At 58.4% G+C, this 16,984-nt stretch overlaps 1 protein-coding gene across 7 annotated transcripts in view; it reads right to left on the bottom strand.

The window, feature by feature from the left end:
- Nucleotides 1-680: 680 nt before the first annotated feature.
- ARVCF (ARVCF delta catenin family member) overlaps nt 681-16,984 on the bottom strand; it is a 50,062-nt gene continuing 33,758 nt past the window's right edge. For 2 of the 7 annotated variants that reach the window (XM_086682235.1, XM_086682239.1), the window contains 17 exons: nt 12,866-13,024; nt 12,164-12,687; nt 10,632-11,131; nt 9,783-9,966; nt 8,833-8,950; nt 8,229-8,400; nt 7,504-7,521; nt 6,394-6,465; nt 4,892-5,019; nt 4,423-4,573; nt 3,925-4,123; nt 3,725-3,836; nt 3,516-3,606; nt 3,147-3,200; nt 2,662-2,747; nt 1,945-2,061; nt 681-1,493 (listed from right to left, as the gene is read on the bottom strand). In XM_086682235.1, coding sequence (XP_086538361.1) covers nt 1,957-2,061; nt 2,662-2,747; nt 3,147-3,200; nt 3,516-3,606; nt 3,725-3,836; nt 3,925-4,123; nt 4,423-4,573; nt 4,892-5,019; nt 6,394-6,465; nt 7,504-7,521; nt 8,229-8,400; nt 8,833-8,950; nt 9,783-9,966; nt 10,632-11,131; nt 12,164-12,687; nt 12,866-13,024 — 2,673 coding nt within the window. In that variant the 3' untranslated portion in view covers nt 681-1,493; nt 1,945-1,956. The remainder of the gene's footprint in view (nt 1,494-1,944; nt 2,062-2,661; nt 2,748-3,146; nt 3,201-3,515; nt 3,607-3,724; nt 3,837-3,924; nt 4,124-4,422; nt 4,574-4,891; nt 5,020-6,393; nt 6,466-7,503; nt 7,522-8,228; nt 8,401-8,832; nt 8,951-9,782; nt 9,967-10,631; nt 11,132-12,163; nt 12,688-12,865; nt 13,025-16,984) is intronic. The other 5 variants (XM_086682236.1, XM_086682240.1, XM_086682237.1 and 2 more) reach the window with 4 other exon arrangements.

Here is a 16,984-nt window from a genome sequence, read left to right as displayed (position 1 = left end):
TGTTGCATCCCCATGGGAATGTCCGTAGGCTGAGGTGAGCCCCCATCTGGAGACTGTCCCGGGAAACTGGAATAGGGCACTTGGTCAGCCTGTGTGTCCATTTCTGACCAAGCAGATACTAGGGAAAGGTAGACATGGGGCCCCACCACAGTGCAGGGTGTAGTCTCTGGCACCTGGCCCCTTGGGGTCCCTGGGTGGCAGTGAGTAGAAGCAACTTGCCCAGTCCTTCCTGGCCTTGTTTATGGAAGAGTGGGCTCAGACCAACTCTGGCATTTATAGATTGCCCAGCTAGCAAGTAATGAAGTAGAATTAGTTTGCATCTCTCTAAATCCACAGCTGCCTAAACCAACCCTGGCCCTCTGGCTCCCTCAGAGGCTCCTTAGGGATTCCCCTACCCACCCACCCCCCCACCCCCCCACCCCCCAACCCCATCCTGGCTGAGCCCGCCTGCATGTAGACGAACCTCTGGCCAGGACACCACCCTGGGACCCAGGTCCCAGTTAACCACCCAGGAGCAAGCCCTCTCCTCTGAGCGTGTAGAAAGGGGATCACAGGAGCCTGGGAGTTCATGTGTGGAAACACTCCTGGGGCCTAGGAGCTGAGCCCCCTATGGACACCACCTCTACCCATTTCCCACCTGACAATCAGGGAGGAGCAAAAGATGTGAGCCATAGAAGATAGAAAGTTCCTTTGTTGCTTTTTTTAATTTTTAAATTTTCTTACAAAAATTTAGGTGTTTACCAATACAGTCTTATTTTGGTTTTGTTTTTAATGCTTTTTGTCAGTGTTCTTCTGTTTTTAAGTCACAAACAGCAGGCACTAGGCAGCAGTCCCCCGCTGCTGCCGAAGGTCAGTCCCAGAGGTGTGACTCAGGGCTCCGGCAGACAGGATTGGCAGCCATGGCCTGGGCCAGAGTCGCTCAGAGAAGGCTCCTGCCACACTGGGCTCCATGTATCCGAGGGCAGGGTGGGGGCAAGCACAGCCTGACACCCACCTCACTGCCTCCAGAGCCTCTCTGCACGGCCAGCCCCTGCCCATGTTCTGTCTGCCATGCAGGGTGAGACTCAGAGCCCAGTGGATCCCCTCCATCTTCCAGAGTTAAACTCCTTCCCTGAGCCCCCCTCCCTGCTAGACTCCTCTGGGGCCTTGCACATACAAGAGCACACTCTTTTACATCACCAGCCCCAAAACAAAGCCCAGTGCCTTGTCCTGCCACCTCCCTGGGCCCCACCCTGGCAGCTCCACTGGCCTTCTCTCTCTCACTCACACACAGCACCATGTCAGTAAACAGCTAACTCAGCCTAAGGAGTTAGGAGGTGGGGCAGGAAGGGAGGTGTGTCCAGAATGTCCGGCCCTGGCTCCCAGGCGAGAGGCGCTGCCAACCCCTGGCGCCAGGGGGCTCCAAGCTCCACAGCAGGGTCTGTGAGGGCCGGCCCTGGAGTTCCCTTCTTCCCAAGATCAGATCCCTAAGAACAAATGGCTGGGCCCGAGCCCTAAGGAGGGAGAGGGGGAAGGTTGAGCAGGGTGGCCTGGTGGCTAGGTGGACCCCTCCACAGGCTATGCCAATGAAAATGTGGATAAAGGCGGCTGCTATGAGTGGTGCAGGCTGACCCCAAGAGTCTGGGCATCAGGGCCAATCTGACTTGCTGGTCCGGGGGGGGCACTGTGCTTACGGCATTTAAATGTGGGGGAACCATCCCTGCTCTCTGGCCTTATCTCCTCTGGGTCCTTGATGACCTGGGCTGGGACTGAAGACCCAGGGAAGCATGTCCCTCTCCGACCTCAGCCTGTCCATAAAATGGGCATTTAAGCCTGATGAGTTTGAAGTCAGGGTCCCACCAGGGAGCACGAAGGGAAAGAACATGCAGCCAGCAGAGATTAACAAGAAGCCCCTGCCCAGAGGACGGGAAACAGTTGAATGAAAAACCAGACGAGAGAACGTACCAGGCATGCAAGCTAGACCCAGGAGTCAACGGGCTGAGGCTTAGCGTCCCCCACGGCGTCCACCAGCCTGACCGCAGGCCTGCTGGGCCCAGGCGGAGCCTTCCTGCCGGGGTCGGGCTGCAGCGGACGGGCAGTGGGCAGGAGGGCGTTAGAGGCAGAATACAGCATGTTAGTCAGTGCTGACAGGTTGGGGCTGGGCCACTCAGCGGGTAAGGCCAGAGACAGGGTGCACAGGAAGGGGAAGCTGAGCTAGTGTGGCTCACATAGATGCGGAGTGACACGTGGATACACACAGGCCTGTGCCCAAAGCCAGGGGACTGTCACAGAGTGGACTGGGAGGTGTTGTCATGGAGACAGGACCATGGTGGGCCCTCACCCACTGCCCACTCACACACACAGGCAGAGAAAGATGAAGAAGACACACTTGCTCAGACTCCCCTGGCTCTGTGCATTGTTCTGGGCAGCGTCCCTGTCCCGTGCCCCCTCTCTCCCAGTGCATGTGAGCTTCAAGTCACCTGTACCCATAGACTGACTCTGCTGGTAATGTTCCTGAGGCGGGAGGGCCGGTCCTCAGGCTTGATCTCCCAGCCCAACTGCCTTTCAGATGAGCTCCACCCCAGGCTGACTGGGCAGCCTAAACTCAGCACCTCGCCGGCGCCCCTCTCAGGCAAGCCCTAGCTATGCCACATCTCTAGGCACCTGCCCACAGCCACTTACTTTCAACGGTTCCTTCTCAGAGGCCTCCCCCGCAGGGTCACTGCCTCGAGCCCTCCGCTCCCTCCGGTCCACAGTAGAGTATCCATCTTGGGGTGGGGACATGAGGGGAACTCTGAGGGGCAGGCACCACAGGAGCAGATCTCCCTCTCAGCCCAGATGCAGGGGGGCCCACCTACCCTGCCCCAGCACTGTGTGGGAGGACTAGGTCAGGTCTTCTCACGACCCCTCCCATGATGGCGGCTCTGAACACACCAGCCCCCACCCAGTCCCCTGCAGCTGGCAGGCCAGACCCCAGCTAGGCACTGACCCCTCCCTGGCTGTCCACCCCCCTCACCAGCACCGCTAAACCAGATCTCTTCCAACCAGCACCTCCTTGGAAGACCTCTCCAGCACCAAACACACAAGACAAAACCACCCGGCCCATCTCAGCACCTCTCCCCTCCTCCTCCCCAGAAAACAAGACGCCCTGCATTATCTGCACTCACCTGGGCCAAGTGCCTCCATGGGGATCACATCCCGGCTGCCCGGTTTCTCACCATCTGCAAGGCATAAGCCAGGTGGCTGGGGATACAGTGCAGTGGGGATACCAGAACACAGACCCCCAGCACAGCTGGCCTCAGGGACTCTTCATCACTAACTTCTTTGCACCATTCTGCCAGGCCTCTGTCATTGACAGCACCACCCCGGCTTAACATCAATGTGGACACCATGGGTGTAGAGGTGGTAGGAGGCTGCAAGCCAGGAAAGCTCCCTCCACACCTAGCCCTCACCTGCCTTGTCATTATCAGTGCCCCTGGGTAGAGGAGCATCTCATACCTTAGGGATAGGTTTCCATGCCCCCACTCGGTACTCACCAAGGCTCCTGTCCACCAGTGGCAGCGTGCTGTCGTCAAAGCCTCCAGGACTTGGTGCTCCTTTGGGTCCCTTGGCAGTAGCAGTGGCTGACTGTGTATGAGAAGAGGTACACAAAACAGACAGGATAGGGTGCAGGGTTAGGGGCACTCCTGTGGGGGACCTGGCCTGGAGAAGTGAAAGAGGGAAAGAAAGGCCAGGCAGGCCGCACCTGGAAGCGCGCCTTGGTCCAGCCATCTTTCTGTAGGGCACCACGCAGTTCCTTGTAGCTCCATACAGTCTGTAGCACGTGGGATGCGGCCTTCGCCTCACGTACTGATTGGCTGCAGCCAGGTCCAGGGCGGGGTCAGCAACCGGCCACGCCCCCCTCCCACTGGGACCCCACCCTCCCCAGGCCAGGCCCTCAACCACCTGGTAGCGCCAAGTGCCACCAGCGCTGGAATGCCTCGGGCCTGTAGTAGTGAGCGTGCGTTGTCCAGGCTGTCGGACACGATCTCGTGGATGGTGTTGAGCACAGCCACCACCGTGTCCTCCTCCAGGCGGGCACCAGGTCGCGCCGGAGCCTGTGCATTGCGCACGTTCCGCACCAGCTCCGCCATGGCATAGCTCCCTGAAGGACAGGGGCAAGTGTTAGGACACGCCTCTGCTCACCCCAGCGGGAAGGAAGGGGATTCAGACGGGGCCTCCACCAGGAGAGCCCCAGGAAGCTGCAACGTCACCTGCCGTGTACAGGGGATAGGCTCTGAGACCATTCAGGAAGACATGAGCTCCAGTGGCTGGGACAGAATGACAGGGGCAGGGCCAGGCCCTTGACCTCCCCACCCTGCCGGTCCCTCTGCCCCTGCCCGTGGGACCCCAGAGCAGACCACCGGGCTCTGTATCCCGGCTCAGCCCCACCAGTGTTCTCACCAATGAGGTCCTTGTTGCGCCGGTCCAGCGAGAGGTTGCGCAGGGCAATGGCAACAGCGCGCACCACCTTGTCAGTCTCGGACTGCAGCAGCTCCACGAGCACCGGAAGCCCACGCTCCTTGCGCACCGTGGCGCGGATGTACGTGGCCCACTGTGGCAGTGGAGCAGGTAGGGTGCTCAGCACACTCAGGCATGCCTACATGCCCGGGCACTCTCCCAACTGAACCCTGGCTGTTCCCTCTGGCTGGACCCTCCTCCCTGGCATGACAAAGTCCTACCCAAGCAACTCAATTCTACCTCCAGCTTGCATCCTTTGTGCCCCAAACCGCCCGGAACCTTGAACCTCCTGGACCTCGGGGAGACATGGTGTCCCCTACTCTCCCTCCCAACCTGGACAAAGTCAGAGGCAGGCACCAACAGGATACCTAAGATTTTCTCTGTCCCCTCCCTACCAGGCTTGGCCTCTCACCATCCAGTTGCCAGCGCTGAGGTTCTGCAGGGCGCCAGCGGCAGCCTCCAGGGTGTTAAAGTTCCGGCTCTCCGTGAGGAGGGAGAGGTAGAGACGTACCACCTCGGGCTGATACAGCAGCTCAAAGCCTGGGCACAGAGCACCCACCACCCACAGTCACCCACACCTGCCCCCATTATCCCCTCTCCTCCCAGGGTGAAAGTCAGCTGGGGCCAGGGATGGGTGTGGTGCAGTGAGGGAAAATTTAACACCAATGCATTCACTCTTTATGGGCCACCCAAGGGAGAAGGCATTCCCATTTCATGGAAGAACAGAAGCTCAGTGAGACGCAGTGGGTCTAAGTGAGGTCACTGTTCCTTTGCCCCTGGTGCAAAAGAAATGGTACTAGACCTGCCTGGCAGCCAGAGCATCCAGGAGGTCAGGGGTAGGGAGGGAGGTGGCAGCCAGGGTGGCTCCCCTAGCAACAGGACTCAAACTCCCTAATAACAGAGCCAGCCCTCCCATGTAGATAGGCTGTACAACTAAGAGGAGGAGCCCTAGCAACAAGACCCACCCTCCCTAGCAACAGGGCCCTGTTCCCTCCTATGTAACTAAAGCTCTGTCCAGTGGCCATCCCTAGCAACAGGGCCTGCCTTCTCTGTCTACAACCTGCTCAACCACTCCAGGCTGCAGCAGAGTTGCCCCAAGGCACTCAGAGAGGAGGGCCTGAGCAGCCTTTCAGCTGGCCTGTACCCAAACATTACTCCCTCTCCCGGGTCCTCCCATCTGACATTTCATCACCCCCTCCACATTCCTCATGCCTCCTTGGTCCCTCTACTCCAGCCTCCCTGGGATTCCTGTTCCCCAAATGCTCCAAGAACGTCCCCCATGCAACGTGTTACCCCTCAGGGTGTTTGCAGGAGCTGGTCCCACTGCCTGTGATGCTTTCCCCTAGACCTCCCATGGCCGGGGTCTTTCACCCTGCTTGGGGGTGTCTGGGCTTGCAGGGTGGGCTGTGGCTTGGGACTCACTAGGGCAGATCTCTCTTACTCAGGCTGGATTCCCAGTGCCAGCACACAGGGCTCCAGACAGAGGATAAGAAAGACAAACTGCTCTGCCCCCTGTGTGATCAGCCTCTGTACTAGATATGACTATACACCCCAACTCCCAAACCACCCTGAGTGAATGTGAGCTCCTCAGCTGATACTGGAAGGTCCTGCCCACCTGGTCTCTGCCCTTCACCTAAGGCCTCACTCTAGCCCCTCTAGTCTTTCACATGCTGTGTGACCTTGCAATCGCCTGGCCTCTCTATGCCTGTTCCCCCCACTGCCTGAAGTGACCCACGGAACTGCCCTGATTCTGAACCCTTAGCAGGTGCCCAGGGACTGGATGGTCCTCTGGGGAACCTCATACCTGTGGTCCTATTTTCCATCAGATCCCCAAGGCCCTTCAAGCCTGTTTAGTAGCACAAAGCTTCACTACCTGGATAGGCCTGTGCCTGAACTCTGCCTCTACCCACTCACCTTTGGCAGCCTCAGTTCGCTTGGGTAGGTCTAGCGTGTCAAAGTTCCGGTCCATCTCACCATCCTTCTTCCCTGGAACAGAGTAGGGGGAGGTGAAGCAGACTCTGCAGAGAATGGGTGTGCATCAGGAGGGCTGGACACAGCACTTTCCTTCCTGAAGCAAACCCAAGAGCACCCCCAAGAGGCCTTGGCAATGGAATACTATTCTGTGTTTAGGTAGGCAGGGAGGGCCGGAGAAGGGCAGTGGTGGCAGTGGGGACTGTGGATGTCCCAGCCTTGCCCCCAGAAGCCAGAACTCATCTCCTTCAGATGCTGGGAGCAGCACTGCAGACCACCCAAAGGCCTTGCAGCTGCCAGGAGCTAGAAGCCCAGGCTGGGTGGCAGGTAGGTACAAAGCTGAGGATTGGCAAGGACAGGATGTGCCTGGTTGAACAGTAAAGCAAAGCTGGGGCCAAGAGTCCCAGCCACAAGGAAATGCCCACCCGGGGGCAGAACCTGGTCCCAGGCTCTGCTGGCTAAGAGAGACCTTGGCCCACAGGCTGAGCCCCTACAGCAGCCCCACCTAACACTTATCAGCCTCAGCCTGCACACCTCCATGAATGAGCTCACTATCTCCCACTCACCCTCATCTCAGATGAGGGAGCTGCTTCTTCTCTGAAAAGCAGCAGAACAGAGTTCAGATGATCTGGGATCCCAGCCTCATGGGGCCTCTCTGTCATCCCTCTAAGCCATATATTGCCTCATTCCCAGGGACAGACTTTGTTCACTGTTACCCCTGGGGACAAATATACCCAGGCCCTGCCCCCTCTTTGGCTCTTCCTGCTCCAGCTCCAGCTCCAGCCCTGCAGGCATAGCTGAGTCTGAAGTTATAGAGGAACAGCCTGTTGGCCTCCCAAAAAGTCCAGGGCTAACATTCCTGCCATTGTCATGCCTACACAGTTGTCATAGAAATGGCTGCTTGGAGAAGGGACTGGGGATGGGGCAGGGCCCTGAGACTGGACTGCCCTGCAGTTGTCATGGAGATAACTACCTAAACAATAGGGCAGGGAGCACCTCCCTGGTGCCCACTGCACCCACCAGGCCTGGACAGCAGGACAAACAGGGACTCACCTTGATGGAACCACTCCTCTGGGCAGCCGGAGGAAGCACAGGAGAGAGGAGACGAACCTGAGTGGGCAGCAACCCCCCCACACCCTCCCAGGAGGCCTCAACTTCCCACTGAATACCCTGGATTGAGTAGATGGGTCATGGAATCCTACCGCAATTACTTTGGAGGGCTGAGTGCCAGCAAATGGGATAAGAAAGGGGAGGCCTGGAATCAGAACAGGTCCACATGATGGGGAGGAGTGGGTGAAGGCAGTGTACAGATGTCACCTGGCAGGTGCCAGGGAATGCAGATCCTGGAACCTGTACCTAGCAAATGCTGGTCAGGATGGTGTGAAGGCAGGGTGGGGTGCTGCCCTCAGGGCATCTCAGGGTCTTCAGGTGCTCTGTGAATGCCAGGAGGCAGCATCGTCTTTGGTACTTCCCAAACATGAACCCATAGAACCCTTCTCAGAGCTGAGGGACCGAGTCTAGGCAGCAGCAGGGACACCACACAGGTTCACTCCTGTCCTCCCCTGGGGGACCCACAGTGCAGATGAGGGAACGCCGGCCTGTCAGCTGGATGACCCAGGGGGCTGGGCCCAGCCTCCGAGGTTCCCGGCTTCCCCACCTGCCCATCAGGAGCTGACCAGGTGGTCTCTGGCTTCCGTGCCTGCCATGGGTATGGAAGAACTTTCAGCCTGGGGTTGCATGGGGAGTCCTAGAATGGTACCCCAGTCCCTCCCACACACCTTTGGCCTTCTTGCCACCGAAACAGCCAGCGTCATCCCGCTTCCGGCGCTGGGAGCCTGCAGTACCGCCTGGGGGCCCAGGCTCAGCCTCCTGGTACCTGTCGGCCCCAGGCACCTCCTTGTGCACATGGTAGGACAGGTTCCGCATGATACACACACAGTTCTCCACCGACTGTGGGGAGAGGAGAGTTGATGGAGCAGGGCCAGGTGGGCACGGAGACTGCTAACCTTCCTGGCGAAGACTGGCCACAGCCAGTGTGCACAGAAGGAACCAGGGATGCAAAGATGGGAAGGCCTAAGCTAGGGGGCCCATGTGGGTAAGAACTCCCAGAGAAGGGCTGAGGAAGAAAAAAGGTGGAAAACACACTGTGTATAGGACCTCATCCAGGGCTTCGGGAATGTCCACTTCAGTGTGGCCACTATGAGATGGTCCATGCCCAGGGCGCTGCCCCAGACCGGTATGCCTACTCCCCCTGTACTGCCCAGATAGTTTAGGGCCCCCTGGGTCCGGTTCCTGCTCCATCTCCCAGAACCCTTTGTAGGAAGCTATGAGACTGCCCCTGCCCGGGACCTGCTAGAGCTCTCCCTGCCAGGCTCCACCCACCTTGTTGTCCGTGTCCTTCCTGCCCACAGCTGACTGCAAGGCGTGCAGCAGGGCGTCTACCAGCCCTTCACATTCCCGGAGGCGGCGCCGGGCCTCTGCACCATCCGAACTCACGTTCCTGGGTGGCCAAGAGCAAGCCCTGTGACCCCTGGCTCCCATGGCAAATTCCCAGCCCTCACCTGGCTTTGGGGTCTTGTCTTCATCTGTAAAACAGGCTCTGACACCACCCTGTTGGGGCTACTGACAGTGCCCTGACCACTGAGACCCCAGGAAGGAGCCCCAGCCTGGCATCTGTATGGCGCAGAGGGCCTTCTCTGATGACCGGCTGAATTGGAAATGGGCAGAAGTGGCTCCAGAGGTGTGAGTCCATTTGCAGGCAATTATGGGCTTTCCCTACCCCAGGGGCAGTTCTGGGCTCCACCTTACCCTGAGGTGAGGACCCCATAGGGCCACGGGGGTACATCCTGATGAACAGGCAAGACAGTGGGGAGCCAGCGCTGCCTGTGGGGACTCCACAGGGAATCCCAGGGTGGGAGGGTGAGGGCAGAGGTTGCAAGGAGGTAGAATGAGGCCTCTGAGGCCACCTGAAGATGAGGGTCCTGGCTCCCCCTACCCTGGCTGTCACGGTGATAGGAGAGTATATCAAAACTGAGCAGGGCTGGGGCCATGGGGTACTACATGACAGCGTAGCAGACCTTATCCAGAGGCTGCCCTTAGGGATGAGTACAGCCTCATCAGGCCCCATTCTCAGGACTCAGGCAGGAACTGTGGTATGGCTGTGAAGCTCCTAAGACTTGGGTGGCTAGTTCTCTTCCACACTTTATAGGACATGAGAACGTGGCTATTCCCAGTTTTGCATGTAGGCTCTGGTGCCTGGCTCCCACCTCCTTGACCGGGAATAGCCCTGGGTAACCTCATAGGGAATGCCTAAGTCCAGCCCCCACCCACACCTCAAGCAGCCTGATGTGTTCTTGAAGACTGTTGTCCACTCGGCATCCCTTGGCTTGGAATCCTCGTTGGGCTCACGTTCCCAGCCCGAGTGGGGCACAATGACCTCATGGGTTAGTGTCTGCAGGCCGTGATCAATGATGACCATCTTCAGGGGCTCATAGGATGACAGGTTCCAGAGTGTACCTGCAGGATGCCATCAAGCAGCCAGTGCTGACCACACAGGCAGTGACCTCCCTACCTCCCCATGTGACCTTGCTCAGGACCTGCCCCATCCTTTGTCAGCCCTACATCAGACTAGAAGATAGGAAGTGACAAAAGCCATGAGGAGTGTTGGGTGCCTACCCTGGCCCAGGCAAGATGTGCACAGGCACTCAATAATAGCTACTGGCTGGGAGGAAGCACCAGAGGGGCTGGGACACAGAGGAAGGGCTGGCAAGGAGCCTGTGGCTAGACACACAGGTACTTTCTCTTCCTCCATCCCTTCTCAACCTCATGGGTGGATGGGACTACTGCTCCATTGGCTCTACCCAAAGTGGTCATGTGACCCTATCTGGCCAATTGGGTCCCATGAGGCACAATCACTCACCACTGCCCCACTGGAGGGTGGGACCAAGACGCTGGACCTGGAGAGTATAGGGACATGGGGGCAAGTGGAGAGGGGTCCTGCCTGAGGGGCAGCAAAGTCCAGAGATAGAGACACTGGGGACCACTCGGTCTGAGCCTGATGCCTACCTCCCAGCAGCTGGGACTCCTGACTAAATGGGTAGTATGGGGGGGGGGTGTCTTTTTCTGGCCAAGCCTCGCTCTCCTCCTCCCTGAGGGATGTGGGGAAGCCAGGTACCACTCACCTGTGACGAGCTCTCGAACCTCATTGTCCCGGGCAGCCCGCAGTAGGCGCACCAGGGCAGGCACACCGCCACAGTCGCGGATGGCAGCCTTGTTGTCTGTATCTCGGCCATAGGAAAGGTTTCGCAGTGCCCCACAGGCCCGCCGCCGCACCTCTGCCCTTGGGTGGTCCAGCAGAGCGACGAGCAGAGGCAGGCCCCGCAGCTGCCGCACACGTCGCTTGATGCCCTCGTTCTCAAAGCACAGGTGTTGCAGATAGGCAGCCGCGTTGGCTTTCACGGGATCCACGGGGTGCCGCAGCATGGCCAGTACCTCTGGCAGCTCAGGGTCCCGCCAACGTGGCTCCTTACGGGCGCTGTCCACTGAGGGCGACCGCCGTACCACCCGGTCCAGGCTACCCAGGCTGCCCCGTTCTGGCTGGGCCAGGGGTGCTGTCGCAGCTGGAAACGGGGGCCGCTCCTCCATCAGCTCACCGCCATCATCTGCCACATCCTCATAGGCCCTGTGCAGGCAGGCAGGGCACATGAACATCTCAGCACTGTCACAAGATGCCTGCTCCAGAGTGGCATCACTATACTTTCTCCAGGGGACCATGAAACCTTTAAGGGCAGGGATAGGCCAATAACCTCGGTATTTGACCCCAAGCACCGAGTGGGTGCTCAGAGTCATGACCTAGGCCAGCAAGAATGGACTCCCAGACAATGATGGAGCCAAACACCAGCCAATGGTTACCAAGGCTTGCATCAGGGAGCTCACTCACTCTCATCACCATGCAGTGTTCCCCAATTCTGAGCTAAATGCGTTTCTATGAAACATCTGTGTCCATGACTGGGAGTCCTGCCTTTCCATGAGGCCTATCTCTGCGATGCAGGATCTGCCAGGATCTGCAGGTAGGAGGTGACCCTCCCCTGCACACAGCCATCCTGGTGGGACTCTATGAGGGGCATTCAGGCCACCAGTCCCCCAGAGCATAAGATGTCTCTGTGGGTTGTCATCATCAAACCCACTTCCTAGGGCAGAGATTAAGGCTAGGAGGGGTCAGGTGTCTTGTCTGCGGTCACACAGCACAATCCATGTGAAGGCTGTGATCACGTTCCCACTCTACAGATAGAGGAACTGAGGGCAGAGATGACAGAACCAGAGCCTGTGCTGGGAAGAGCTGGGTGGCTTAGGTTCTGGCTGCTTTTGTAGGGGAAACTGAGGCCCAGGGAAAGGCTGGAGCCTCAAACTCAAGAGAAATGTGCTAAGCCTCTTGTGCTCATGTCTTCATGGTTATCTGACTAGAACAGGGCTAGCAGGCACTGGGCACTGTCACTAACCTCCCTAATGTCCTAGACCCACAGGGAGGGTACCAACTGCAACTACACCATCCCAGAGGCTGCCCTATTGCTGTCTTTGAAAAGAGCTCAGTCCAATTCAAACTAACATGTGTAACTTAGCCCTGGCAGCTACACTTCCTGTGGAGGATTCTCTGGTGGGGGAGTGGAAGGCAGACTTCCTGGAGGCAGTCAGTGGCCGGACACAGGGTGCTCACCTGGTGCGAAAGCCACGCCCACACTCAGGCCTCCTCCTAGTGGCAGTGCCATAGTCAGGCTCCAGCTCCGGGCCACCCTCGTCATCGGCAGCCAGGCTGCGTGTGTCATCCTCCAAACCATATGGTTCCGCCTGAAAGCGCTCGGGCTGGGAGCGGCCGGCTGGCGGCACAGGCTCAGGGCCTGCAGGGAAGGCCTCACGTCGGCCAGGCAGTGTGAAGCAACCATCCACAGGGCCTGGGCCAAGGGGGCCACGTGGGGGCCGCACACCCAGCCCACGAGATAGACTGCCGTAGCTGGGGACATCACGGGGCTCAGTGCCGTCGGTAAAGCTGCCCCCACTGCTGAGGTAGGCACGGGAAAGCGTGGCTGCTGGGCCACCCCCACGTAGCAGGAAGTGCCGGTCCAGGGGGCCATCTGCGAAGGGGCCTAGTGGGGGGCCGCCGTCCAGCAGGGGGAGGCCATCTGGGCCTACAGGCACTTGGCGCACTGTTCTCGTGGTCACCGTCTTGACCGTCTTGGTGACCTGGTGGGTAAGTGGGTGGCCAATGGGCTGGGCAGCCTGAGAGGCCTGGACACTGCCCCAGCAGGGCCAGGGTGGCCTAGATCTTCCACCTGAGCAATAGGTGGCCCCTGGGAGGCCACTCTATAAACGGAACTATGGCTACACAGCCTACTTGCCCATTGCCTGGGCCCCGCCATACCTTGGTCTCAGTGCGCCGGGTAGTACCATCTTCTGATGTGACAATGGACACGTGAGAAGTAGGTGTACCAGGGTCCTCCTCTACCGTCACAGTCTCCTCCAGCACCTCGGGCGCCTCTGGCATTGTGGCCAGCGAGGCTTGGCTGCCCGGGCTCTGTTCCTGGGCAAGACGGGGGCTGTCAGTGTGAGGAGCCACAGTTCACCCGGCCCTGGAGTGCAGATGCTTGTACTGGCCTAGATGCCAGGAGTGCCTTCATCCTACCCCTGGAACCCATGGACCCCAAGGCCTGTCTCAGAAACAGCTAGTGAAGACAGCAGCTCCAGTCTTGTCTCTGAACACCATGGGTGCCCTGGGGGCTGACCTTCCCCAATGCTGGGGCCTCCTTGGGCTGAGTTGGCAGATGAAGCCCCTGACCCCAGTAGTGCAGTCTTGGGCAGCCCTGTCTGAGCTGCAAGGTTCCTGGCTGCTACAGGTTCCTGGTGGGGCAAGGAAGTTGGTGGGATCTGCACGTTGCTCTCCTGACATGGCTCACTAGTCCTGGCTGGGCCCTCCCAGTATCCTGGGCCTCCTCCCTGACCCACCCCAGAAGCCTCCAGTGCAGAGGCCTTGGGATAGCAGTTTCAGCACTGCTCACTGACTCCTCGTGGCCACGCCCAGGCTCCCACTGTTCCCAAGGCCAGCTAGACGCCCTCGCAGGACAGAAATACCCAGTTCCCAGAATGCCCAAAATACCCTTGCTCCTTCCGGCCTGGACACTCGTTGGGTGTTGAGTGGGCACAGCCTGGCCCTACCTCATTTGGCCCAATGGTTGGTGCCCCCCCTCGAAATGCTGAGTGTTCTATCAGAGCCCAGAGATGGTGAATTCAGGCCGGGTGTACCTAGTTGGTCCCTGACAGGAATCCTGGTCCCCTCCCCACATACCTCTCCCCAAGTCTCTCCAACCTCAGTCACCCACCTCATTCTCAACCTGCAGCCCCCCCTTGCCTTCCTCTCTGCAGGGGCTGACCATGGTAGAATTACAGACAAGATGGCTCTGGACAAGGCCCTCTTAAGGCCCATATGCCTATGGCCCGACTTGCCAGTGGAGAAACTGAGGCTCAAGGAGGACAGGCCAGTCCATAGCAGAGCTGAGCAGACTCCTGCTGTGCTGATTGGCAAAGGGGACTGAGAGCCAAAGTCTATCTACCCCTGGGCCTCTGACTACATGGGTCCTCCACACCATGCCAATGTCCTAGGATAGCATCTGGCCAGGATGGGTAGGGGCTGAAACCCAAGCTGCAGTGGGCAGGCAAGTGGGGGCACATTCCTGGGCAGCCAGGGCCAGGTCAGCAGGAGGACAGGACCTGTTCTGTGGCTCAGATACTGTGCCTTGAAGGATCAGTCCCCCGTCTGGGCCCCAGGCCTCTGAGGCCTACACAGAAATGGAGCTGAGGCCCAGGGAAGGCCATACTCATATCTGCCTGCCACCAGACCCCTACTCTGTTCCTGGCCCTGGGCCTGAGCAGTGTGTAAGGCTAAGTGTCCACAGCTGCCCTAGGGTCTGCCTCCCTAGGTCCTCAGGGTGTGAAGTCTCCTCAGGTTAGTGTCCTGACCTGAAAAAAAATGCTTAACTGAACATAGTTGTTGAGGTTCTGGGCCCCTGAAAACTCTTCAGGGGTCCAGAGAGATGCCTGGACCATGTCAGAACAGGTGTATCCCCTGGGTTCTGGTGACACAGGAAGGAAGAAATCACAGAATGCAGCCTCTTCTCCCAGAAGCAGGACCTCGGACAACAATATGTGATTTTATAAAAAGGAAAACTGAGGCCTGACAGAAGGGAGAGGATTGACCAGGACTTCACAAACCTGGGGAATTTCAGGTATCCACAGAAAAGGCAAACTTTGCAAGGCCTTTTAGCTACACCTCACCCCTTGTGGGCCACAGCCTTGGTTGCCACTCAGTGTTGCAGGTGGAATGACCGTTGGGGACCCGGCCAGGAAGGAGGAACATGTTCCCTGGGAAAGAGAATAAACTGAGACCCTAAATAGGGACATGCTGGTGAGCTGCCAGGCAAGGTGGCCTGGCCTCTTCTCTGAGGGCATTGGGAGATAGTTCTGGAGCAGATTCAGGGACAGCCTGTCACTGCTGAGGCCTCGGCTACCCCACCTGTATTTGGCAACTATGGGAGCAAATGTGTGGCAGGCACTGAGCTCTCTCTGCCAGGCTCTGGGAGCCAGGCGTGGAGGGGTCTAGGACCACACGTTGGTGGCTGCAAGTGAAGGGGAGGGGTTCAGAGCAAGACTGACAGGAGGGGACCAGAGCACTGTCAGGAGGGCATGGGCCTGAGTAGACTTGCATACATTTGCATAATTAACACTCTCAGAGAAGAGCCTCCTACTCCCTGGTTAGGGGGTGAGTGTGAGGAGGGAGGAGGAGGAGTAAGCAAACCTCAGACCTCAATGCTACTCTGAGGCTCAGTTTATTCTCACTCTAGTCTATGGTGAGGGTCTGACACAGTGCAGTGGGGGGACAAAGGGATGCAGGTCTAGGAGAGCCAAGTTCACCCCCCCACCCCCCACCAATGAGGCCTGGCAACCCTGCAGCATCGCCTACTAATACCCAACCCAGGCAGCCCGGTAGTGGGATCCTGAGGCCCCAAGAGCCCCACTGGCAAATGACCTCAGGGAGCTAAAAATGGGTGATGACTTCACCCAGACGGGCGGGCAGGCAGGAGCGTGAGTCAGCCTGTGATCACAGGAAGGCCTGGCCCCCGTTACACACTCCTGGGCACACATGCAGATAAGGACCTAGATACACATGCATGTACCTGGTTCCTCCAACAGGGACGTATGCACATATACATACGTATGTATGAGCACCCAGCCCAGTGCACAGACCCAAGCACATCAACCCTAACAGCCCCCAGTGCACAGTGCCCACTGCCTCCGGAGGGACTTGCACATATGAACACATCCCATCACCTCCTACCTCCTATCTCTGTGTTCAACTCCCTAGACATCCACTCAACCACTCACTATGGGAGTTTCAGAGCTGGCAGCAGAGTGGGGAACCAAAAGCCTACAGTAGGGAAAGGCCCAAGGTCAACCTGATGCTCAGGCCTCTATAACGTCTTTGGGGTAGTGACATGGGATGGACTGATGACCAGCACACAGTTAGCACTCAATAGAGGCAGTTGCCCAGGGTGAATGCATCCCCTCAACTGGCTTCAAGACGCTGGTGTAGGGCTGCAGGTCCACCTACAGCATACCCCAGGGACCCCTGGCCCTGCACCTGAGGTTCCCCCCTGCACCCCAGACACGGGCACCAGCCTGGACACACCACCCTTAGTCCTTCTCCATATCCCAAATCTTGCCAAATCCTGTCGACTGTCTCTTGTCACCTTTCCCCAGCCCTAACTTCATTCTTGCCCCTCTTCCTGGGACCACTGACCTGCCTCCCATTACCTACCTCCAGGGCCCAAACTATCCCCTGACACTCCCATCCATGGTCTACCTCGTCCATGGCCCACAGGTCTGGCCCAGAGTGGGGCTCCTGTCCAGACCTGGGGTTTCCCATGGGCTCCCTTGAACTTGTGGGAGGGGCGTGGCCCAAGACTCCAAGCCCAGAGCCACAGTGGCCAGTACTCAGAAAGGTAAACCCACAACTAGTCACCACTGCTCTCGAGAGGGTCCCCAGAGGCATGGAGCTGGGCATAGCAAGAGGGCCCTAGGCTCTGTCACACACCTGGAGCTCAGCTTCCTCATCTGGAAGTGGGAAGTACCCAGGGTATCAAGGCCATGGGACAAGGGGGATAGTGCCAGTCCCACCTTTGTGGCCTGATCTAAGGAATGTGGGGGGTAGGAAACAATGTGGGACAATGTGTAGAGGGGCAGCCACCTGGGCAAAAGCCCACAACAACCTCTGAGGTACATGTGGGAATGGCAGAGAGAAGGAACAGGGATACAAGCCAAGTTATAATGGTGGAGTCTGAACTGGGGTCGCAGAGGCTCACCAACTGCACTTGATAGATGAGAACTCATGGTATGTATCATGAAAAACAAACCTCAGGGCAGGTGCCCCACCCTGTCCATGGTTTCACCTGCACACAGGGAATGCGTTAAGGTGGGATGCCATACCTGG

This window comes from Puma concolor, chromosome D3 (assembly GCF_028749965.1).
Source record: "Puma concolor isolate L17-30 chromosome D3, mPumCon1.1.hap2, whole genome shotgun sequence".
NCBI lineage: Eukaryota > Metazoa > Chordata > Mammalia > Carnivora > Felidae > Puma > Puma concolor.
Note: the sequence above shows the minus strand (reverse complement) of the source record. Positions and strands in the feature narration are given on the sequence as shown.